Genomic DNA, 26,986 nt, shown 5'->3' on the forward strand with positions numbered 1-26,986 from the left:
CAACCCAACGCCAGGTCTTTTTTTTCAATTACTGTTTTTTATTTTTTATTTTATTTTTTTTTAGATATTGATCTGCTAGTTCTGGTTATTGACTTCTAGTATGAGGTGCACGTCTAGAGATAAATACACGCACAGACAGCTTGACAATGTTGGTTCCCCTGTGTAATAGGGAATGAAAAATTGTTTACATTTTTTATGAAGAAATAAGAGATGTTTGCTGTAGGACCACCTCAGCGTCATATCAGGGTGGTGCTATGCGGCTGCTTGTGGTTTTCAGGTAAACTCCTGCGGACTCCCAGCTCTGAACGTTTTATATCTCATATCTGACATGCATGTGTTTATTTTTGTGGAGCTTTTTATTATAAGCTAATCATCCCAAATATCTATTTATTTATTTATTTTATTTTATTTTTTTTATTATTTTTTTTCCCTTTTTCTCTTATTGTACGTGCCAAAGTTGATACTGTCTATACTTTTTGAAATGTAATTCTGTTTTGTCTTGTTTTTTGCTGTAATTTGCCATAAAAGTCATAAATAAAAAAATAAAATAAAAAAAATCATCCCAAATAAGGAAGACATTGGCTGCGTCCGAAACCGCATACTTCCATACCATATAGTACGCTAATATCAGTATGTGAGCCGAGTAGTATGTTAGAATTCATAGAATTCGAAAATCAGCAGGCGAGAAGTGCCTGGATGACTTACTACTTCCGGCGAGATTCTGAAGTGCGCATCCCATGCATGCTGCGCTATCCCATGATGCCCCGCGAGCACATTCATGAATGGGAGTAAAGCGACGCAATTGACACAGGTAGGTCACGTGACCATGACAAAATGGCGGATATAGTACGTCCGAATTCCATTTATACTTTTCACGTTCATACTGTATAGAACGTACTTTTCTAACGGCCGAGTAGTACGTTCAAATTCAAATGCAGTACCTACTGAGTAGTAGGCGGTTTCGGACGCAGCCATAGGCTACGTTTGAAATCTCCTACTTCCCTAATATATTTTAAATAAATCAAATACATATTTAAATAAAATGATGTAAGGAGACCACTGAAAATGGAGGACATATTTGGTCTTTTTAATGCAACCATGAAAATACAGGTTCTAGTTGGACTTTTTGGGTGTAATTGTTTAAACCATGAAAAAAGTTAAAGAAAGATGGAAGAAGGAGTGAAAAATACTGGAGTGTCTGTCTTGGTTTGATCTGCATTTCTGTCAGAGCCATTGTTAATATTGGATGAATTAATGCGATCATGAGTGCTGAAAAATGCAGACAGGTTTTAATTCGTCTTGTAATTCCTACTAGAAAGCAATGAATTTGTAATGGTTTTATTTTTCAGCATGATAATGACCCCACACTGCTAATGTAATGAAATCATGTGGGGAGAAAAACAGCTAATGAAACAAAGACAGTCATGAAGTGGCCTCCACAGACTCCAGACCTGAATATATACAGCATGTATAGGCAATATTATAGGCAGTACGGGATTCACCTGGAGAGAAAAAGAACAGGCTAAATCTAAGCAAGAACTCTTAGAAATGCTAAAAGATGCTTGACATTAAATATAATTTCAAAAAAGACTCAACAAAACAGTTCAAGCTGTTGCTTGGTGCTGAAGAGGTCACATTAAACACACTTTTGATGCTAGTCTTTTGATTCCAAAATTAATTTTGTTCTGAATATTGTGTACTTATTTCCCATGCTCCATACCTTATAGATGGATAAATTTGTGCAAAAGTCTTGGTGGTGGCCTAAGACTTTTGCACAGTACTGTATATCGTAAAAATGTCTATCAATCACTAGCTAGTTTTTGCTCATTTATTTTGGGATATTCCTTTCATACATTAAATAAGCCATTTCTTTGTTACACACATCCAAACATAGAGTTTGTTGCATGCATCAAGATTATTCATTCATTCGTTTTCTTTTCGGCTTAATCCAGGGTCGCCACAACGGAATGAACCGCCAACTTGTGAACTCCAGCATGTTTTTACGCAGCGGATAATATGATAATAAAAGCAGTTTTTAATTAAAAAAAAAAAAAAAACATTTTATGGTCAAAATTATTAGCCCCCTTTAAGCAATATATTTTTTCGATAGTCTACAGCGCAAACCATTGTTATACAATAACTTGCCTAATTACCCTAACCTGCCTAGTTTACCTAATTACCCTAGTTAAGCCTTTAAATGTCTTGAAAAATATCTAGTCAAATATTGTTTGCTGTCATCATGGCACATATAAAATAAACCAGTTATTAGAAATGAGTTATTAAAACTATTATGTTTAGATATTGAGGAAAAAAATAAACTGGGGGGCTAAAAATTCTGACCTCAACTGTATAAAAGTAATTTTTTTTACCTTTAAAAGTATAATCTACATTTTACTAGCATTTTTATTGAGAAATACAGCTCTCCAATATTACACACGTCTCTGAAATCATTTTAATAATCGCATTTAATATTTCCCACGATTTTAAAAGTTGATGAAATGTTCACCTAATATCGCAATCATTTCTAAAATTATTATTATCGAATTTCAATCATAATTTTTTATTTTATTACAGCATTATTAGTGTATATATTTGAGTGTGACCGATCTACATAATCTCTTCTGATTGGCAGAGCGTATGCGGAGGCGGGCTCTTCAGTTAAACACGAGGAGCAGATGCGAGAGGAGGAGCCTCTGAAAGATGTCGCGGAGGAGGCGGAGTCTGACGGCGCTCTAGAGTCCAGCAGCGGTGAGGATGAAGACGAGGCGGGCTCAGAAGAGAAGAAGAAGAAACAGAGAATCGGCTTCCGCGACCGCAAGGTGATCATTGCACATGCACATCATCTCACTCGCATAATGAGGTCAGTGTCAGCCAGCCATTACTTGATGAATCTGTCTGGCTTCACCACGTGCCGATGAAATGGGGAGCCATCACATCTAATCAACATGCAAATCCACGGTTATGAAATCAACCTGAGCTTTTCAGGATTGGGTTTTCATCTGATACGCCAGGAGTGAGACGGTGGCAGAGCGACAATAGAAGTTAATGAATTGCGGCTGACATTAACTGTGGGGAAAATGTGATATTAAAGTAGCATCTGGGACAAGCAAGTGAGGGACCTGAAATGGATGGAAAGGAAAAGAGTAGAAATTTTACACTGTTGTTTTGCTCAGTAGTTACCTTAAAGCAGGTCTATTCAATTAGTCTGTCATGGGGGGCCAGTTCATAAAAAGCATCCCAAATGAGGGGCCGGAGAGACATGACTTGCATTATGAGTGTCCACACAACAGCATATAAGACCCCCTATGCTGTATTTTTGCTCTTTAAGGGTGCTTTCACACCTACAATTTTGTTTCGGAACCTGTCTCGTTTGCGCAGTTAGCGTGATTCGATTGGCATATGTGAACAGGGCAATCGCGCTCTGTTCCGCGCCAAAGTAATCGCTCTGAGATCGCTTGAATGAGGTGGTCTCGGCTCGATTGAAACGAACCCTGGAGCGGTTCGATTGCAGTGAGAAAGCGATCCGATCCGAGCGCGGTTATATCACAGTGTTTTATGCATACGTAATAGGCTTACGGCTATATGAAGAGAGAATTATGAGTAGGGCGGGAAGTTTCGCGAGTCTCCGGATGCCCGCAAACGAGTGATGATCTCCCGGTAATCTTGCCTCTCCCTACCTCAAATAGGCAATGTCGCGCACCCTTGTCACCCCTCCCCATCTCTCCTCAGACACGTCGCGCGCACACACCCTGTCAATCACCACCAAACCACCACCTCTCCTGACAGCTGAGCGGGACGCTGCAAAATAAACCCTGACACTCTGACCAATGTGAGGAGAGTTTACTCGCACGTGACTTGTTTTAGCTCTTTTGGTCCGTTTAGAAACTTTGCAGAGTGAAAGCGAACCGCTCCAAGAGCAAAGAGCAACAATGTAACAATTGTAATCTCTGTTTCGGAACAACTGAATCGATTCACAGGTGTGAAAGCACCCTAAGATGCCCACGTTGTATTTTTCTACATTAAAATGTTAATATGTTGTATTTTGGAACTACATATCAGTGCATTGTACAATAGGCTTTTTCTTTTTACAAACATCCAAATGTTAAAGCACAAAAAAAGCAGTGCATTCCTTAAGTAGGCTTCTTCTACATTCAGACACATTCATATGTTTTGTTTTGAACTGCATAACGATTATAGGGATGCAACAATTCTAGATTTTGGTTGTATAATTATATAGTCTGAAGAATAATCATGGTTTCACAGTTATCATGTTTAATTTATATGCTTTATATTAGGTTCAGTGTTTCCTCTAGGATTTTTTCCAGCTGTGGCGGCAGACCTTTTACACAAATCTACCAACTTCCTATGGCGTTATTTCAATGACAAATGGAGAAATGTCGTGATCACAGAATTACAAGTCGAGATCGCATTTCTATAATACAAACATGCGAATCTTTTTGCTTGCGCGCCGATTTCCTCTGCTCATGCACAAAACCTCTTAGATACCCCTCAAATGTGCTGCTCAAGCGCAGATCTTCTTGTGCGCTCTCGGATAAACGCTGCTGAAGTGCGATTTAGTGCGTTTATGTTGCGAGTATGTCTCCAACATTTCATAGATTTGCTAGGAATATTTATGAATGTCTCCAATAGACCTACAGAGCGGCATTCATGCATCGTGAAGTAAAGTGAACTTGCTATAGTTAATCCAGGGTGCGTGCGTATTAGCCTTGTTGTATAAGTTTGGAACTTTAAACTAGCGCACAGGTGGTATAACTTTGTTTAGTTACAGCAGTTTCAATCCGTGCAAACAAAATGCGGTGTTAAAAAGATGTTGTCGGCTGCTCGCACCACTCACTCGCTTAATGTCTGGTGACTCACGCTCTGCGCAGCCTTTAACTGCAGCTTGTGCTGTATTGAACAGACGCATGTCACTTTATAACTATAGCGGCCGTTTTTCGACCAAACTAAATTTATTTTTGATGTCTTGGTTACACTATTTGAAGGGCCGGAACAAATTGTCTCGGGGGCCAAGTTTGGCCCACGGGCCGCCAATTGACTAGCCCTGCCTTAAAGGGTCACAAAACACCAAAACACATTTTTTGAGCTGTTGACAGTCGTATATGTGTCCCACACTGCTAAAAACACTATTAGGACACCTATATTTCACTAAAAAGTGTAAATTGGTTGTTTTTGCGTTATTTCAAGCAAATTCGGACTTCCGGTTTGAAACTAATTTTTGAAGCTGCGTCACGGCCATGACATAATAGCGTGTATTCCAGCGTGCAGACTGGACGCCTGTGCCAGAGTGTGTCTTATTACGTCTTACAGTGTGCTGCATTAATGCATGAGTAAAGCTTGGTTCAAACCAATCAGCGCGCTCTATTGTGCAACTTCATTAATATTCATTACTGTCACAGTGTTTACACGACAGAGACGCCACGTTTTGGCAAAACAAGCTTGAAGTGTTGCTTTTATAATTTGCTGCAGTTAAGTTTTGTTTTAATTTTCTCTCTGTGAGAGCTCAGCTGGAGTCACGCGTGGATTAACAGTGTACGCGACGCTCGACAACAATAACTTACGTGTCTAAGGAGGATTATTGTTTACCTGAGAGCAGTTCTCATCTGCAAACACTGAGATCCGGATTTGCTTTAGGCTCCTAATAAAGACGCGGCTCTATTTGCTGGTGATTGTCCTGTCTCTACAGATTTGGTAAGTGAGTGACCAGCGCTCTTTGTTTATTCAGTACAAACATGTTAGCACCACAACCAAACTTTAACCTCGTGTAGGATTTTCGCTGCATTTTGTGACCGGAATAACACACGCGGCTTTCTGACACTACCTGCCGTGTGCATCTAAGTTTCCGGGAAATGCTGAGTTTTTTTTTCTCTCATTCGCCGTGCGGTATCAAACATTGCATGAAAAATACACGCTTACAGCAGTTCCTCGAATCAAATATCTCGTTTGTCGCGAGGGGCATGAATGAATTCCCTGAATGAAAGAGCCAAACTGCAGTTCACCGTTGCAAGTCCACCATTTAATAATTTGGCAAATAATTCGACTACAGATGTCCATGTAAACACCGTCACTTTGTCCCCTGTGTGGGTGTGTGTTTTGACAGCGCGCCCAAATAGACACTCCCACACCATCCCTCTTTACTTCCTCCGACACTCCACCCTTAACAAACCTGGACACGCCCACTTTTCTGACTTTTTCCAAAGTAGAGGTGTGAAAACACCCTGCTGAAACGAGGGGTTTCATGGCCCTTTAAAGGCACCAGAGTTTTTATTTTAGATGAACTATCTTTTCAAAGACACAATAGCCAAATATGTGTATAGGATTGGTCTACAAAAACCGTCAGACCATCATGTCGTTCCAAAGACCTTGAGATCTTTGTTTATCTTCAAAACACAAATTAAATAATTTCAGATGAAATCCGAGAGCTTTCTGATCCTCAATATATAACAATAGTTCCGACTCATTCAAAGTCGGAAACGCACCAAAAAATATCCTCAAAACAGTACTTGTTTTGTAAAACTGCATTTAAACTCACATTATTAGCATTGAACACTGAATAAAGCACACAAGGTCTGCCTGAGTTGTCAGTTTTCTGTTGTTCATCTGCAAGACATTTTTAAAATATAAATTTCAGATCTTGGTTAGAACAAAAACACCTTTTAATATGAAAAAAAAATCCTTATATCACGTGCTGTTGCTTTTATTTAGAATTTTATCAGCCTTTAGTCTCTAGTCAGGCTCCTGTTGATATCGTCAATCTGGCAACCTGCGCTTGCGTGTGTTTTGAACCAGGGTTGCGATTACCTAGTTCAACCACTGGGTGTCAAACTTGCATACTGCACATTGAAGTATCGCCACTGTTTGCTAGATGTTGTGTAGATTTATGGTGTTCATTTGATTCTGCTTTGTTGTACGCTTCTGTGCAGGCCTGTATTCCATAACCGGCTTTGACTTTATCACATCTTTGTGGATCATGGCTGTTTGCTGATTGAATTTCTCGCCATACTTACTTAGGCGACCGTTGTGTTTTTTCTGTATGCGTTCTTTTAAAAAAAAAGGACAGAGTTTGTCAGAATGATTTATTTTTGCTACTCTATTTCCTAAAATAGCAAGACGTGGCAGAAGTGTCAGTGGTTCAGACCATTTCGTTCAGAACATAATCATCAGATTTCATCATAAGCCATGGAGAGGAGAGAGGATGTAGGTGTTTTCTGAAATATGGATGCAGTGATAGAATAAACATCATGCATCAACGCGGCAGCATATTAAAAGTGAAGTTGATTTGCTATAGAATGGTTGGGCCCTGCCTTTGATGGATGAGGCTATTCATCATGTAGTGGGGTACGTTAGGTGGCTGCCTCTGTTTGCACAAGCTCTGCCCTCCAGGCCACATCTCTGACCAATAGGCCTCATTCATGAAAATGGAAGCAGAAGACATTTCTGTGTAGATAAGTTGGGGAATGAGGAAGTGTGACCATTTGCATATGCAACAGCAGAACTGTAATAGTGGTTGTTGTTGTTATTCTAACTAGTTCTGCACATTATAAAAGTTCAGCACTGACATCACACTATACATATCTGCAATAAGTGCCAAATGATCAGTTTCGGGATTATTGTTGACCAGGATTAATTGCAAAATTTAATAAATACCATAACGGAGTAAAAGTTTATCATTTGCCTGTGTTTTTAAGGCATTCAGGCACAATAAATGAAAAAGTCCATAGCTTTAACAAATATTAATTGTATTAAGGCCAACTCACACTATGCGATTTTTATTTTTTATTTATTCATGTGTATATATAATTTAATTTAATACATGTTTTTAATCCGTGACGTCATCGACTTTCGCTTTCAGATTTAAAGGGCTAGCGTTGCACCAGACCCCTGTAAGTCGTGTCGTTTGAAAGTGTAGAATCTATATTTTTTACACATATGCATCACTTTGGTTTTTATTCTACTGTATAAAAGTTATTTACACTTAAATACACAGTATTTTGGAGACCTGAGCTAGATATTTTACATTGGTTCATTTTCATATTTTTCATATGACACATGTACAAGTTATAGCTCAAATGAAAGCTCTTGCCTGTGCTCATACAGTTCTAGCATTCTTTTTACTGAATTATATTCATATGCCAAACAGTTGTTGAATGAATTGTGGTGTTCCCATGGCGCAGAAATGTAAACAATACATTCATGATCAATAAGCAGCCCCAGATAGCACAGACAGCTGTCATCTCTTACCTTATGCTGTGCTCTTCAGGGCCATTCTCCTCTGTTTTTGAGGTGATGTGCATAAGTAATCCTTTTATATGTCTGATGTGGTCCAAACACAGTGAATTATGTTTGATCAAACAAAAGAATAGTTAAATATGAAAACAATGATCGCTCCCTGTGGCTTGTACAGCACCTCTCATCAGTTGGAATGCAATAACTTCTGCATAGATTATGGTAGAGACATTTTTCTTTTTTCCTATGATTACAGACATGTGCAGGAACCACCAACATTAATTACAGCACACTAGACCACACAGAACCTAAAAGGTAGACTTTCAAATTTGAGTTTATAAAAAAAAAATACAAAAAGCGCCTCTTTTTTTAGGTGTTTATTATAACACAGACGACAAATACAGATTTTAAACACTTTCAATAGTGTTTTATGAAAATTCAAAGGGTTTTCTTTAAAATGATACCAAATTTTTGCATTTACACCTCTTTATGTGGATTTGGGAAGCTTTTAAATTTGGGTAGGCAAAATCCAGGCGGAAATCCCCAAATAGCAGCAGAGTTTAAGTGGTTAATAATCCTGAACCAGGGCCGGATTAACCAATGGGCATTATGGGCACAGGCCCCGGGTCCTGTGCACATTTGGGGCCCCTGCGAGGTGGAGAAAATGCAGATTTTGGAGTGTCTATTTAGGCTAAGTGCGAATAGCGCACCTCGTTGGAATAAGATAGTTGAGTGCGTCTTGCCATCACCGTTTGATCGACAGATAAAACATAACTAAAGAGCACAACCGACAACAGCATGAGTGGCGTAGCTCATAAAGCGCATGGCAACATGTTTTGACACGATCGATCATGAACCCGGTTTGAATCCAGCGTATGATGAACAAACTCTTCTTTTTCCCCCCACTACATATCAGATTGGAAATACATTAATTTTCAAAAGAAAGGAAATATTTGTGTTTAAAAATTTAAATAAAGTATATAAAATGAGATATAAAGTGATAAGTGACTCATGGGTATTTAATAAGGATAGTAAGAATAATACATATTCTATAAACAGTTATTTTCCACCTGGTGTTAAATGTTAGCGGCATCTTAATATAACTAATCTGTACTTAATCTGTATTTTTTACAACACAAATAAGTCGAGCCTCGCACCACTTACCCTGTGGATTTCTTCTATCGCACATGCAGAATGGAGGTCCATCTTTGTGCATTGATGTACCTCATTAACTGCTGCTTGTTCAGGTTTCTGTACGCATTTCAATGAACACTCATGGTAATGTGGTTTTCAGGAGTTAAGCCGTAGAATACGGTTGTATCTCCCATGAATTGCTGAACTGTGTCTACAAACAGGATTAAGCTGTGGGCGAAAATGTGAATGACAGCCCAATTTAGCTGCGCAGAGTAAGTGGCCATCGTGTCGCTACTTCTGTGGAGTGTTCAGAACCGCTCACCAGATTACATTTTCAGAGCAAGGAGTAGGTTTTGAAGTAGCATATGTTTTTATATAGGACTGTGAACCCTCAGAAGATCAAGGGAAGTGTTTTTGGTGTCTGTGCTTGTGTGATGTATGCTTGTGCTGTAGGTATGTCTTTGATTTGATGCTTAAACACACACTCATTCTCTCTCTCTCTCTCTCTCTCTCTCTCTTCTTGGTGTGCCAGTGTCAGCTGGCTTCAATGCCATTCCAGAGTGGGTGCCAGTTAGATTCCAACCTGTCTGTTTCTACAACACATTGCTTTTCCATCTGAAACAGAGCAAGGGGTCGTGACACATCCCCCCTACACACACACACACACACACACACACTCTTTCTGTATGAATGATGTCATGCAGATTGCAGTTAGTGACACACAAAAACAGCATTGTGTGTTTGAACATTGTGTACATTTGCTCTCATTAGACCGACAGACAGCGCATCATGTTCTCCTATTATTATTTTAGAGACATTTGAGCTGCCTGATTCGATTTCTGCCTGGATCGCTTTGGAACTTTTGTTTGAGCTTATTATGTGTGGGTTAAACGTTTGTGTGGTTGAAAAGTGACAATAGCCCCTTTCACACAGTGATACCGGTAAATATCTGGAAAATTTACGGAACGACTTTACCGGTATATTCAAAAAAGTGCTGTTCACACAGGCGAGGACGTTACGGAATTTTTCCGGAAAAGAGCATTCACACATCCATACCAAAATATCGGTAATTCTGACATCATTAACCAGAAATGAGCTCTAAACGGCTGCGCTTGTGTTTGTAAACATATGACTACATCACAAACTCTGTGGATGGATCAGTATTGTGGACAACTTCGATGAAAACATATAGAGAAACACTTTCGCATGTTGAGATGTTCATGATATGTGTGTGTGCTGGCGCTCACAGACTGTTTATGGGCACACGCAAAGTTTGAAGGTGAACAAACAACGGCTTATCATAAGCATATCGATAATTAATTACACAGATGAACATATAAACGTGATCTGACTAATTTCTAGCAGCTAAATGTGTCTGGAAAAATATTCAAAGGCTTTTATTCTCATAAACCGCACGGACGTGAATGCGTCTGACTGTTCTGATTGGCTAAAGCAGACGTCTCACGTCAGCACGTTCTAGACGTGCACGCGCTTATTCCGGCAATCTTCCTTCTGCATTCACACAGCGCAGCATTCCGGCAAATTATCAGTAATATTACAACTTCTCTTTCCGGAAAATAGCTAGAACGAATTTACCGGTATTTTCAAAAAGAGCTTGTTCACACATACACACCTTTCCGGAAAATTGCCGGTAATTTTCCGGAAAGGTGTGTATGTGTGAAAGGGGCTTATGTTTACATTCATTCATTCATTCATTTTCTTGTCGGCTTAGTCCCTTTATTAATCCGGGGTCGCCACAGCGGAATGAACCGCCAACTTATCCAGCAAGTTTTTATGCAGCGGATGCCCTTCCAAAAGCAACCCATTCAGTTCATATAACAATTAAATATTGTAATCTACAAAACATCATAACCAGTGTTATTACTGCATTTATGTGTCTATTTTTATAGTTACGAATTGTCTTTAGTATACTGATTTTCATAGCAAAAGCCACAGAAAATATATAGTTAATTTTTATCGTTTTAATAAAAAGTACAGTTAACTCTGGAGTACTCCTTTATTAATTTGGGGTCGCCACAGCGGAATGAACCGCCAACTTATCCAGCATATATGCAGCAGATGCACTTCCAGCTGCAGCCCATCACGGGGAAACACACACACACTCGTACACTACGGTCAATGTTTAGCATAACCAATTTACCTGGACCACATACCTTTGGACTGTGGGGGAAACCAGAGCACACTGAGGAAACCCACGCGAACACAGGGGGAACATGCAAACTCCACACAGAAAAGCCAACTGACCTAGCCAAGGCTTGTACCAGTGACCTTCTTGCTGTTAGGCGAACGTGCTACCCACTGCGCCACCGCATCGCCTATTGATAAAAATACCAGCGGTAATAATTTTGAATGTCTGGGAATACAAAAGATTTTTTTTTGGAGAAATGTTTTTCTTTTTTTCCAAGTAGTAAAAGCGAGTGGGCTCCTAAATGCCTTTGAACACGCTTTGAAAAGCTTTACAGAATAAAGTCAGCAACGCTCAATCCTTTAGTACTGAAGCTTGTTCAAAGACACATGGAGAACAATTGAATAAAACAAAAGCAGATGAATTTTAGAGATTTTTCTTAGAACTGTAGAGCTTTTAAGACTTTAATAAACAACACGTCTACAACTACACGTTTCTCAACCAATTCAGCGACAGAACTCGCATGAAATAATAATAAAAATCGAGTGGCCTCTGGAATTTTGATTGACAGGCGCAGTCTCACATTACAGGCATCACTTACTGCAGGCATTCTGGCAGCATCGCAAACACAGACTCATCATTATTTGATCCCGCAATTACAGTCGCTCCTATTGTCGAATAACTGACACTCAATTAGCTTTCAAACTGCGCTAATTAGCCTACAGTAGCCTGCATAATGAATCACTTGCAAAACGGGCTTTACTGAAGATGGCCAGATGCAAAAAAAAATTAAACATCGAATCTGGAAGGGAATGATGAAACTGACCTCCATTACTGCTTATTTCGATGATCTCTGTTTAAAATGCACCGGCTCGTTCATCACAACGAGTTACACAACTCTAATTGAAAAATTAATTTCTTTCTATTAATGGCTGTCAATCTGTTAAACGTTTTTAATGGGTTGACTTGCAGGATATTCTGAATAAATATCCCCAAATGAAAATAAATTATGCGGTTTTGAGGCTAAATAGACTGTGTAAAAGACCAGACAAAAGTCTTGTCGTTGATCTCAGTTGTAAGATAACTTGACTACAAGTTGATCATTTGGAAAAGTGGCAGAAGGTTGATTTTTCGGATGAATCATCTGTTGAACTGCATCCCAATCATCACAAACACTGCCGAAGACCTACTGGAACCAGCATGGACCTAAGATTCTCACAGAAATCAGTCAAGTTTGGTGAAGGAAAAATCATAGTTTGGGGTTACAGTCAGTATGGGGGCGTGTGAGAGATCTGCAGAGTGGATGGCGACATCATCAACCTGAGGTATCAAGACATTTGAGCTGCTCGTTACATTACAAACCACAGTAGAGGGCAAATTCTTCAGTAGGATAGCGCTCCTGCTCATACTTCAGTCTCCACATCAAATCCTGAAAGCAAAGAAGGTCAAGGTGCTCAGGGATTGGCCAGCCCAGTCACCAAAGATGAACATTATTGAGCATGTGTGGGGTAAGATGAAGGAGGAGGCATTGAAGATGAATACAAAGGATCTTGATGAACTCTGGGAGTCCTGCATGAACGCTTTCTTTGCCATTCCAGATGACTTTATTAATCAGTGATTTGAGTCATGTCAGAGATGTATGGATGCAGACCTCCAAGCTCATGATGGAGTCAGACACAATATTCATTCTGTTTCCACTGCAGCATGACTTTATATTCTATACTGGACATTATTTCTGTTCAGTGACAAGACTTTTGTCTGAGCAAAGTCAAATCTTACTGTCCTAATTAAATCATTAAAAATCAAGGCATGATCATATTTTATATTAGCAAAATAAGCGTAATCTAGAGGCCTTTGCCTTTCATATAAGCCACTTCTGATACCAAATGATTAACTAGAAGTCAACTTATTATTTGGAACTACTCTCTCATTCTGGCGTAATAATCATGGCACTTTGCTGCTGTATCATGGCTCCAGCAGGCGCACATAATATTATGTTGTCCTTTTATTTATCTGGCTGGGGCTATTTTCAGGCATTGCGTAATATGCCTAGAACAGTAGCAAAGCTCCTTTATTATTACGCCAGAATGAAAGTATAGTTCCTATCCACATCAGCTTAGAAGCAAATAGCAACTTTTTCAGTCAGTAATTTCAGAAGAGTAATTTTTTAAATAGGAAAACTATCAAATCTTTTTCTTTTGTGTGTGTTTTTTAGTGAGATGCTAATGGTCTAATCCGATTCAATGATTTATGCTAAGCTAAGCTAAAAGTGCTCCTGCTAACTAAATGGGTTCAAAAATGGTAAAGCCAAAGAGTTGAACTCTAGGAGACTTGTAAAATTAGACTATTTCCAAAAAAAGTGGGGTGTTCCTTCTACATCTACTCTTCTTCTGTTCTGGTAAATGTGCTTAATATGATTATATGTGTTACAGGTGATGGAGTATGAGAACAGGATCAGAGCTTACTCTACCCCTGACAAGATATTTCGTTACTTTGCCACCCTGAAGATCATCAATGAACACGGAGACGCAGAAGTGTACATGACACCGCAGGACTTTGTGCGCTCCATCACACCAAACGAGAAACAGCCAGAGAGTGAGTCTCAGTCCTTTTCCTCTTCAGGGTTTCAGAAAGTTGATCTTTGTATGTACTTCATAGCCTAAAAGAGTGGTCCTTAACCTTTTTATCACCAAAGAGACTGAGCAACGCTTGAAAATTTTATTACGGCCCTGTGGGGTGTGGTTCAAAATAGATTGCTAGACGGCCATCAATGTTTTCTCAGAGGAGGTCAAGCTGACAAAGCATTGAGCCGAGGTCATTTTCTCAAAATAAAAGATCGTTCAGACACAGATAATAAATAAAATGTAAATAATTAATTATTTCTTTTGCAACCCGCTACCAATTAATCCACCGACCGGTACTGGTCTAAGGCCTTGGGGGTTGGGGACCACTAGCCTAAAACACATGATACAGGACCATTCACTTGGCATGGCCATATTTCATATGTCAGCATCTGTAATGGTCAAATGAGAGGGGCTTAACGAATCAGGGAACGAATCCAGGCTTAACTAGATTAATTAGGCAAGTTAGGGTAATTAGGCAACTCATTGCATTACGTTGGTTTGTTCTGTGGACAGTAGTAAAAAATATTGCCTAAGGGGGCTAACAATATTGTCCTTAAAATGTTTTTTTTTTTAATAAAACTGCTTTTATTCTAGCTGAAATAAAACAAAAGTCTTTCTCCAGAAGAAAAAATATTATCAGACATACTGTGAAAAATTCCTTGCTCTGTTAAACATCATTTGAGAAATATTTGAAAAACAAACAAAAAAAATCACAGGAAGGCTAATAATTTTGACTATTTTGTTAATTATTTATTAATTTTGCTTTATTTTAAATGTAACTTGGTCTACCATGTTTATTAATAAATAAAAATACTTCAGTATTGAGTACTTTACTATTCATTGACCTATCCTGTTTTTTTTAATGCTGTAGTATCGTTTGAGTCTTGGTGTTTGATATATATATATATATATATATATATATATATATATATATATATATATATATATATATATATATATATATATATATATATATATATATATATGTTTTGCAATCACGTTTTATACCATTTCAAATATATTTTTAGGCATGCTGTATAAGTGCACATACACTGTTTACACATAGTGTTGTGTACATGGTTGTAATACAGCAAGCATTTAGTTTGGGCTTGCTTTTGCAGCTGGACATTGCTTTACAATGCACTTGATGGGTGAACATTAGACTGTGGGGGAGTGTCTTTTGTCTCTCCAAGTGTGAATTATTCATGACCATTGTCACTCATGCATAGAGCTGAGCTGACCCAAAATAGACTTTACAAAATGTAAATCATTGTAATGTTTTCTTTAAATGAGAGAACAGGATAATTTTCACACAATGGACCAAGAGGAGTTACTCAAAAGTCTTGTTTAGGCACATTTAGTGTGTGTGTGTGTGTGTGTGTGTGTGTGTGTGTGTGTGTGTGTGTGTGTGTGTGTGTGTGTGTGTGTGTGTGTGTGTGTATATATATATATATATATATATATATATATATATATATTTTTTTTTTTTTTTTGACATTATTTCAGATACATTTTTCTCCAAAACATACTAACGCATACCTGTTAACATTGGGATGTGAAAATAAGGGATATGCCCACCATATTAAGTGATAAAAAATCTTTAAAACATCCCCAAATTACAAATATACTAATTGTTAAGTTTCTTTGTAAATAAACCGTTAAATAGTCAATAATATGTTTTATTATTATTATTTACAAAAGAAAAAATTAGTATACATTAGCAGCAAATAAATTGAGTTTATTACAAAACAGTTCAGCTTATTAAAAATAATAGCTATTACTAAGAAATAGAATCAAGCTATCAAATCTCATAAGCTGTTTCTTCACTGTATAACTTGCACATTCTGATTAAAGAGCAACAGATGAATCTCTTACTTGTTTAGATTTTTTGTTTGATTACATTAAATAACAGAGGTGTCACTTTAAATATCCGCACATCTAACGTTATAATGAAAGCATTCGACTGCTTTCCTAACTTTTCATGCTCATTTAAGACGAAATTAGTTATGTTTAAAAAAAAACCCTCACCAAGATAGACATCCTTAGATATTATTATTATTATTAATTATCTGTATATTTCTGTTCGAACACGCACACAAAACCCAGACCTACGCTCCGCTTTAAATCGTGTGTACAGAATCCGTTTAGGAAACATCCTCTATTTATCACTATGGAACGCGTCAGCTGACAGTCACGCACCGCTATATGAGGTTTTAAGGATTGCATTTGAAGATATGACGGCACCTATGATGAAAAGGAGAGAGAATCCCGCCGTTTTTATATTTATTTCAAAGTGTTATCATGCCTAAACAAAGCAAATGCACAGAACAGACTCTAATTTAAGAGCAAGGGGCAACACCTAGTGGTTCGGCGGTATGGGTAGCGTAAAGGGTTGCTCGGCTCTTTAATGTTTATTTGCCACCCTTCAGAGAAAGACTGAAAATACGGGTGAGTGATAGCGGGATAGAACTATAAAATACGGGAGAATCCCGTGAAAAACGGCAGGGCTGACAGGTATGTACTAACCACGCATAATTAAAAAAAAAAACCGCAAGCATGTACGTCAATATTCCTCGCATTTAATTTTAGCACAATTTGTGCTGAATACAAAAACAAATACATGTTGGCCAATAGTTTAAGCTCAAATAGCACATATCTCAGGGCATGGCTAAACATCTTAGGGGCCCCAAAATCACCTCAGAAGGTTAAAATAGGTATTGTATCAATGTCAACATCGTGACAACCCTACATTCAAGTTGATTCTGAGTGTCGCACAACCCTCACTTCACAGATAAATGAACACATCACACATTAGTCATGTCACTTCACGCTGAGCTTGGTTCCCTATCTGTAAATAGCTCTAAGCTTGGCACACTCATAAATACACTAATAGCCACTGGCCTGTAGAGCGGACTGACTTCCTCACTCGCTCCTTATGCTCTAATCTGCGTCTGTAATGTTTTTCTGAGAGCTAACGCTATGATATAGGGCTACTGTAAGTCGTGGTCTCTTAGACTCGCTGTGTTAGTAATGTAGCAGAGATGAAAACTGAAAACTCTCCCATACATAAGTGACATTGTCATGCAAAATTCAATCCGTCTTCACTATTTTAACTGCATCTACCAGCAGTGGCTGTAAAAAAATGCATTTGCTTGTTTGCATCTCATGAACTCTGATGCATGTCATTTCACGGTTTTTATATGTTATACATATACTGTTGAAATCAAAAGTATTAGCCGTCGTGTACGTTGTTTTTCTTTTTTAAATATTTCCCAAATGATGTTTAACAGAGCAAGGAATTTTTCACAATATTTCCTATAATATTTTTTCTGCTGGGAAAAAGTCTTATTTGTTTTATTTCGGCTAGAATAAAAGCAGTTTTAATTTTTTTTACACGATTTTAAGGTAATTATTATTATGCCCCTTTAGCAGTACTTTTTGATAGTCTACAGAACAAACCACTGTTATACAATGACTTGCCTAATTACCCTAACTTGCCTAATTAACCAAGTTAAACCTTTAAATGTCCATTCAAGCTGAATACTAATCTCAAAAAATAGCTAGTAAAATATTATGTACTGCATCATGGCAAAGGTAAAATGATTTTGTTAATAGAAAATAGTTATTTAAACCATGGTTTACAAATGGTTCATTAAAAAGCTGCAATGGAGAAGTTTTACCCCTCTTGAATGCATAATGTTGTTGTTTATGCTCACAAAATTGCATAGAGCTGAGTGTCACTTTTTTGAGTGAAGAATTTTAGTTGATTAGTTTTACAAAACCATTACATTGATGACTGGAAATTGGTTAACTTTAATGGTAAATAAAGTAGGGTGATTAATTTAATTTATATCACATAATTGATTGAGCAAAGCTGCGATTGTCGTGCACGTCTTAGGGAACCATTGTGTGTGAGGTGTAATAAGTTTTCTACGAAGGCCAGAGACCGCTCTTGCGGAAAGCTATGATACTATCCAAAGAAATCCAGGAAATCCCCTGAGGAAAATAGTGGTGGTGAATAAACAGAAGATTTACCTGCTTTCATTGATTCACTGTGACTAATAAACACACGACTATAGAATAAACTCACAGAAAGATTTGTTTCAAACACTTGATTGTATGTTTTTATGTTACAATTTCACAAGCAACTTTTACCACAACCGTAGCCCATTGGAACGATGCAAACAGCTGTCATTAACGCAGAACGATTATCTCGAAGTCATTATCGACCAATTAAACCAAATTCTAATTGAAATAGATTTTTTTGCGTAGCTTATAGCTATATTACAACTCTGTGTAGTGAACCCTGCTCCATTAAACGGTTTTACTAGAAGTGTTTTGAATAACAAAATGCTCATGAAAATCGCCTAGATTAAATCTCCCAGCCCTATTTACATACCGTTTTTCATCTTAGTTACTAATGTAATGATTTTAACTAGTAACTAATAGCTTTTAACATTTTATTTTTTACTACGAAGATCGGTCCTTAGTCTTGTTTTGGACTGAGAAAGTGTTTGAGCCTTGGACATTATCATGAAGGCTATTACAGAGTTTATGAGCCATATATGAGAATGCTCGACCTCCTTTAGTAGACTTTGCTTTTTTCAACACATTTCTAAACATAATTCTAATAACTGATATGTAATAACTGATTTATTTTATCTTTGCCATGATGACAAAACATAATATTTTACTAGATACTAATATTTAGTTTAAAGTGACATTTAAAGGTTTAAGTTGGTTTATTAGAAAAAAATGCTTAAGGGGGTTAATAATTTTGACCTTAAAATGTTATTTAAAAAATTAAAAACTGCTTTTATTCTAGCTGAAATAAACCAAATAAGTCTTTCTCCAGAAGAAAAAATATTATAGGAAATACTGTGAGAAACTCTTTGCTCTGTTAAACATCATTTAGGAAATATTTAAAAAAGAAAAAAATTCACAAGAAGTCGAACAATTTTGACTTCAACTGTATATGGTAATAATTTCGGATCAAACTAGTTTGAAGCATTTTGATACAGGCTTAAATTTCACACAGGACCTCACTGGTGAATCGTCTTAGGGCCTGTTCCCAATTCCACCTCTCGCATGAAACCGGAGACCATGACAGCTGAGCTGAGAAAGCAGCTGTTGCGTGTAAAGAGATGGCAAACCGAGCACAGGCTTTTAAAGGAGAGAAAGCCACAGCGAAGCCTTCCTCATTTAGGATAAGAGAGGGTGACATTGGTTAGTAAATTAATTAGCATGGTAGAATGAAAGACTCTCACCCAGAGGCAGAGCTGATGCAAGAGATTTGATCACTGGCCATGAATAACTGGTAGAAGTGCTGATGACTGTGAACCTCCATGTGTCCTCGTGAATGCATCGAGAACATCAAGAACATCTACATAGTGGGACGTGAAGGGGTCGTTCACACAGAATGCGTTTTCCTTCTCCAACGTGCTACTTATCTATTGGTTTTTAATGTAAACATGTTGGATGGATGTGTCTGACTGTTATGTTTACATCTTTTGAGGCTCAGACATTATCAGGAAGGCTATTCCAGAGTTTAGGAGCCAAGTATGTGAAGGCTCAACCTCCTTTAGTGGACTTTACTAATCTGGGTACTACCAGAAGTGCCGTAAGCTAGTAGTTCAATGTTGGACAATAGGACGGCCGTGTGTGACTGTTCAAGTTTATTTGAGTAGCACTTTTCACTATAATTATTGTTCCAATTGTTTTGTTTATTGTTTTATTGCTTATTTTCATTATTATATGTAGTATTTATTTATTCAATTAATTTATATAGAAATGTATACCTACATATCAAAATAGTTTATATATATTGTTGGTTGGTTGGTTGGTTTCCCAGAGATGGGTTGCGGCTGGAAGGGCATCCGCTGTGTAAAAACTTGCTGGATAAGTTGGCGGTTCATTCCGCTTTGGTGACCCCCCATTAAAAAAGGGACTAAGCCGACAAGAAAATGAATGAATGGTTGGTTGGTTGGTTTATTCGTTGGTTTGTTCATTGGTTTGTTCGTTGGTTTATTCGTTGGTTTGTTGGTTTATTCATTGGTTCATTCATTTGTTTATTGGTTCCTTTGTCCGTTCATTGGTTCGTTTTTCTGTTCATTGGTTTGTTCGTTCATTGGTTTGTTTATTTAGTCGTTCGTTGGTTCATCTGGTCGTTCGTTGCTTTATCTGGTCGTTCATTGCTTCATTCGGTCGTTCATTGCTTCATTCGGTCGTTCATTGCTAAATTCGGTCGCTCATTTAGACGTTCATTGCTTCAGTCGTTCATTCATTGCTTCATTTGTTCGTTCGTTGGTTCATTCGGTTGTTCATTACTTCATTCGGTCGTTCATTGCTTGATTCGGTCGTTCATTGCTTCATTCGGTCGTTCTTTGCTTCATTCGGTCGTTCATTGCTTCAGTCATTCGTGCATTGCTTCAGTCGTTTGTTCATTGCTTCATTCGTTCGTTCATTGCTTCATTTGGTTGTTTATTGCTTCATTTAGTTGTTCATTGCTAAATTCGGTTGTTTTTTGCTTCATTGGGTCATTCATTGCTTCATTCAGTCGTTCATTGATAAATTTGGTTGTTCTTTGCTTCATTCGGTCATTCATTGCTTCATTGGGTTGTTCATTGGGTTGTTCATTGGTTCATTCGGTTGTTCATTGGATCATTCGGTCGTTCATTGCTTCATTCGGTCGTTCATTGCTTCATTCGGTCGTTCATTGCTTCATTGGGTAGTTCATTCAGTTGTTCATTGGTTCATTCGGTTGTTTATTGGTTCATTCGGTCATTCATTGGATCATTTGGTTGTTTATTGGTTCATTCGGTCGTTCATTGGGTCGTTCCTTGCTTCATTCGGTGGTTCATTGCTTCCTTCGGTCGTTCATTGCTTCATTGGGTCCTTCATTAGGTCATTCAGTTGTTCATTGGTTCATTCATTCGTTCATTCGTTTTTGCTTATTTGTCACTCACAGAAATTTGTCTCTGCAGCTTTCAAATGTTCGTTACATATATTTGACATAAATAAATAAAAAAAAGCATTTTGGTGTTTATTTTAATAAGTTGAGGACATAACCCCTCCCAAACCTCAGGCTTGATCCCAGCAAACCACTTCAATTTATTCCACAGCTCTTCTTTAATGCGATTCATTCAGATGCGCTTTAATCCCAGGCCTGTCAGTTAGACCGCGCTAAGAAAAATGGCCACTATTAAAAGCAAAGTGGATATTAGAAAATACCCACTTAAAAATCTGCACTTTAAGGACAACATTTACAGCAAACATTACACGCAAGTATTCACTGGTCATTTTGGAAGCAGCAGAAGCGCACGCGTCTTCCTCATTAATAGGGAGCGTTATCTCCTCTTTGTTGAATTGTAAATGATGGCAGTGACCAGCTCAGTGTCCGTACAGCCTTCCTCAGCAGTCCTCCACACACCTCCACATCTTTTTAATCTTTCTTCTGCTCGCTCTATTTATTATTTTTTTTGTCCAGCTCTTTATTTCTTCGCTTTTATTGTAGACCTTGCTGTACACTGTGGTGGGTGGTATGATCATAATCTCAGCCAGGCTACATCAGTCATTTATCACAGCCTCAAACTGTACATCACAACATAATTATGTTTTGTTGAGTTTTATATGTAAAAAACAACAACAACAACAACAACATAGTTTTGGATAATAAAACCAAATTAGACACCTCACTAATGAAAGATTCATCATGTCATGTCCATCTTTATTTATTTATTTATTTGTTCATTTGTTTGACGTGGACATCACAATTACACTGGACAAACCATACGGATTTGTTTAAAGGTGATCTATTATGCAAAAATCACTTTTATAAAGGGTTTAAACAGTTGTGTGGCAACAGTGTGTGATTACAACCAGCTTCTAATGGTAAACATTAATTAATTCTATTTTTTATGAACACACTTCATAAATAGTCTTCAGAAACCCTTTGATTGACATTTCTCCTTTGTACATGTTAAAAGAGGGGGAAAGCACACTCATTAGTGAGGATCTATCCCTTATTTGCATAAACAGCCCTAAGTGAGAAGCAGCCATCCGCCATTATAGTTTTTAAGAGCTGTTTTTTATTATATTTTCAAATTTTCACAGAGATAACATAAGTCTTGTTTTTGAATCTGCCACTATGCTGATGCACAGGCATTTGTAGCTCTGCCCTCTTTTGAAAAGAGCACAATCTCATTTGAAATTAAAGTGACAGTCACCGAAATGGCACAATTTGAATCAAAGCCTAAAAGGGGCAGCTTCAAAGACTTTTAAAACATTATTTGTTGGGTATTTTGAGCTGAAAAAGGCAAATATGTGCTGATTTTCAACACCTGTACATGGTGAAAAACTAACACAAATTTAATACAATTAAATTAATACAATTAGTGTAAGTCCATATTGACATGATAGCATCACGCAGTTGCTGCACATTTGTCGGCTGCACATCCATGATGCAAACCTCTCGTTCCACCACATCCCAAAGGTACTCCATTGGATGGAGATCTGGTGACTGTGGAGGCCATTTGAGTACAGTGAACTCATTGTCATGTTCAAGTAACTAGTCTGAGATGATTCATGCTTTATGACATGGTGCGGTATCCTGCCGGAAGTAGCCATCAGAAGATGGGTGCACTGTGCTCATAATGGGATGGACATGGTCAGCAACAATACTCAGGTAGGCTGTGGTGTTGACACGATGCTCAGTTGGTACTAATGAGCCCAAAGTGTGCTAAGAAAATCTCCCCCACACCATTACACCACCACCACCAGCCTGAACTATTGATACAAGGCAGGATGGATCCATGCTTTCATGTTGTCGACACAAATCCTGATCCTACCATCTGAATGTCACAGTAGAAATCGAGACTCATCAGACCAGGCAACGTTTTTCCAATCTTCTATTGTCTAATTTTGGTGAGCCTGTGTGAATTGTAGCCTCAGTTTCCTATTCTTAGCTGACAGAAGGGGCACCCGGTGTGGTCTTCTGCTGCTGTAGCCTATTCGCCTCAAGGATGGACATGTTGTGTGTTCAGAGATGCTCTTCTGCAGACCTAAGTTGTAACGAGTGCTTATTTGAGTTACTGTTGCTTTTCTATTAGCTCAAACCAGTCTGGCCATTCTCCTCTGACCTCTGGCATCAACAAGGCACCCTCAGAACTGCCGCGCACTGGATATTTTCTCTTTTTCAGACCATTCTCTAGAGATGGTTGTGCATGAAGATCCCAGTAGATCAGCAGTTTCTGAAATACTCAGACCAGCCCGTCTGGCATCACCAACCATGCCATGTTTAAAGTTACTTAAAACAGTATTTCTTCCCCATTCTGATGCTTGGTTTGAACTGCAGCAGATCCTTTTGAGCATCTCTACATGCCTGAATGCATTGAGTCGCTGCCATGTGATTGGCTGATTAGAAATTTGAGGTTGGACAGATGTACCTAATAAAGTGGCCAGTTGGTGTAGTTACTTTGTACCTAATTACACCCAACTCTGCTTGTGACCCGATCACCTAGAAATGCTCAAATGGGTTTAGATGCGCTTTTAATGCTCTTATTCCCTCAGAATGGAAATCAGGATATAGGACATTATACCTTTAAGCAGGAATAGAGTGGAAGACTCCACAAATTAGTATGAAACGCTTGAACGACCACTCGTCTGTTCTCCTCCCAGTAAAATACCTCGTACCCGTAATTGCAAAGAGCAGTCTGGCTTGCTTTATTAGAGTTTACAGCCTCGTTAGGTAAAGACTAAGTGTTTTTTTTTTTTCTTCTTCTTTGTTTTACCTGAGCTCCCCCATTTTAAAATTAAACTGCAATAAATATTTGCTTGCAGGAAGAACGCTTGAATTATGTGTGAAGTAGGGAATTAATCGCAATCGCAAAAAAATTGCAACACACGCAATTTCTAAATCGCAAAAGGCTGCAATTTTTATCTATTAATTTATTTCGAATTTTATTCAGAATATGTTCTCATGCGCATGATATTAATATGTTAACCAATCAGAGCTGACGTAGCGCACCGGGCAATATAGCTATTATGTTAACCAGCTCACTCTCCGCATGACGAAGTTGAGAATAGGCGAGCAGGAGGAAAGAGCATAAAATATGGATGCAGGTCAAAATAAAAGGGATTTGGTGCTAGGGAGAAATTCAACGACAGTCATTTTGGAGTGTTTTGGATTCAGGAGAGAGGATGTGTCACAGAGCAAGGCAATTTTTAAGACTTGTGAAATGATTATTCCAACAAAACGGAGCAATACTACAAATCTGATCCAACACTTAAAACAGTGTCATAAAAAACTGCATGATCAATGCATCTCAACAAAGTCCATCGAAACAAACAAAAGCACACATCAAAGCCAGCCCAAACAGACTAAACTAGTATCCATTGTTCAAGCATTTGCAAGCGCCGTGCCTTATGGGAAAGGGTCAAAACGGCACAAAGAAATTACTGACTCAATAGTTTTGTTATGCACTTCTTGTGCACTGAATGCATTTTGAATGTATGTAGCTTGTTTGAAAAAGCAAAAACAGTTGCCAAAATCGCAAATAAAATAAAAATATTCGTTTGTAAAATCGTAATATAATTATTAGGGGTGTCACGATTTCGATTTTTAATCGAATTCGATCAAAATTTATGCTTAATTTCGATTATCGAATCAAAAAATAGAATCGTCGATGCTACCACGCCCCCATGTCACGTCAGCTTGGCTTGCCAAGCGGGAAAAACAGGCTTGTTGAAGTGCTTGTTAAACTGCACAAGCAGGAGACCCGTCGACAGAGCTTAAACCCTCTCCTCTTCCAATGAAGTCGCCGGTGTGTAAGCATTTTGGATTTCCAGTGAGTTATGTTGACAACGTTCGTGTTGTCGACAAAAAAAACACAGTTTTGCAAGCTCTGCTATGTACGTATTACGTACGGTTCGTCCGATAGACAACACCGGCATCGCGATCCTCTGCCCGCCCCCTTTTCAAATCCGCTCGCGAAAAGTACACACTCAGGCCCTGTATACACTGTCTTTGTTTTTAAATGGCATTTTAGATCAACAACGATTTGACATCCACAGTGGCGTGTAGCATTTCTGAGCAGCCCTCCTTCCTCTCTACCTCTGAAAGTGCACATCACGTGACCAAACAGACACAGACGCATACACAGCCATGCGCTCCAGACAGCAGGTCCAGGCAGTCAGAGGACTGCTTCAATCTTTCACTCACTTGTACTTAGTCATTTTAGCGCACACCTCAGATACTGTTGGCTGGTTCCTGTTGGTTGGGCGTCTTTTTTACCGACGGCATTATAACGACACAGATCACTGCCTATTCACGAGTCCCGCAGAAAAAGTGATTGACAGGTGGTAATTATGTGTGTATCTTGCCTTTATTCATTTACTGTATGATTTGTTTATGGGTAAAACAAAGACCATGCAGGTCAGGTAGTTTAAATGGTAGGCTACAGATAATTAATTGGTCATTAATTAATTAATTATTCATAATCGAAAATCGAATCGAACCATGACTTTAGAATCGAAAATGTAATCGAATCGAGGATTTGGAGGATCGTGACACCCTTAATAATTATTTTGTCCATATTGCACAGCCCTAGTGTGAAGGCACCCATTATAATGAAGGCCCTTTTTTTTCTTTTTTTTTTTTTTGCTGAAGCATTTTTGCCCATTAAATGTATGATAAACATAAAGGTTTGATGTATTCAGAGCGTCTGACAGCCGAGCGGCGGGGCTTCATGAGAAATGCTGACTGCTGGATTAAAGCATGTTGCATTGAGATTCTGTTATGCTAGAGGTGTTCGCGCACAGGCTGAACGCTGTACTGTCATTCATAAAAAGCGTCAAGTGTGTTTCCGTCTCTTTTTTTAAACACTCGTGGGTGGGATGTCAGGAGACCCACTGCATGTGATGTCATTTAGTTTAGTTTAAAGAGTCTGGCTTTTCTTTAGGGAGAGAAGAGTGGTTGTAAAGAGAGAGAGAGAAAGAGAGTGAGCGAGTGAACATAAAATTCATTATTCATCTGACCGTGAGGAAAGCTGTTCCATAATTCATCCGGTTTCGGCAGCAGACTTAGGGAGATACGCTCATCTCTGAGGCTTCAAACAGGGGTTACGCTTGACTTTTCTATAGTAATCTCTGCTGTGACCTCTTCTGTCACTCAAATTTGGTGTTCAAAGTGGATGAAGATCACAGCACTACACGCCTTGACTAACTAGGGTTGAACAGCCGATGCTGGACTTACAGTATGATGCGTATGTGGTGGATGTATTACAATGTAATTCATTTGTAAATACTAGGGATGTAACGATACACCAAAGTCACGGTTCGGTTAGGTTCACGGTACTTTTCGGTTTCTGTTTGCTGTGGGGTTAGGGTTGATGTCATGTTAACAGCAATGCTAAGGAACAATAGATTCACTTAATAACAAGAACATCTTAACTTTTTCTTTTTTAACTTTGTCATCACATTTTTAGTACAGTCAGGATACCCGAGTAAACAACTAAAAATAAATAAATACCTCCAATATAGACTAGACAGACAAAAACTATTCTCTTTAGTGCAGCCATCTTAACTAAGTAAACTAAAATTAAACAAATAACTGCAGTGTAGACTAGTGAAAGATCTTCTTCAAAAACACCATAATATCCACATTCTCAGGTGAGAGGCTTGATCTCTGTGCTGACACAGACGCTCATTTTTGATTATCTAAGGCAGGGGTGTCAAACTCAATTCCTGGAGGGCCAATGCCCTGCACAGTTTAGTTCCAATCCTGCTCCAACACACTTACCTGTAGGTTTTAAACAAGCCTGAAGGACTCAATTAGTTTGAT

At 38.3% G+C, this 26,986-nt stretch overlaps 1 protein-coding gene across 1 annotated transcript in view; it reads left to right on the forward strand.

Annotated features, from left to right (window-relative positions):
- Positions 1–26,986, forward strand: part of micu1 (mitochondrial calcium uptake 1) — a 99,598-nt gene that overhangs the window by 13,566 nt on the left and 59,046 nt on the right. Inside the window, 2 exon segments of the mRNA NM_001083833.2 lie at positions 2,633–2,819; positions 13,957–14,119. Of these exon segments, the coding sequence (NP_001077302.2) occupies positions 2,633–2,819; positions 13,957–14,119 (350 nt within the window).

Source organism: Danio rerio, chromosome 13 (genome assembly GCF_052040795.2).
Source record: "Danio rerio strain M-AB ecotype USA chromosome 13, GRCz13ab, whole genome shotgun sequence".
Taxonomy (NCBI): Eukaryota; Metazoa; Chordata; class Actinopteri; order Cypriniformes; family Danionidae; genus Danio; species Danio rerio.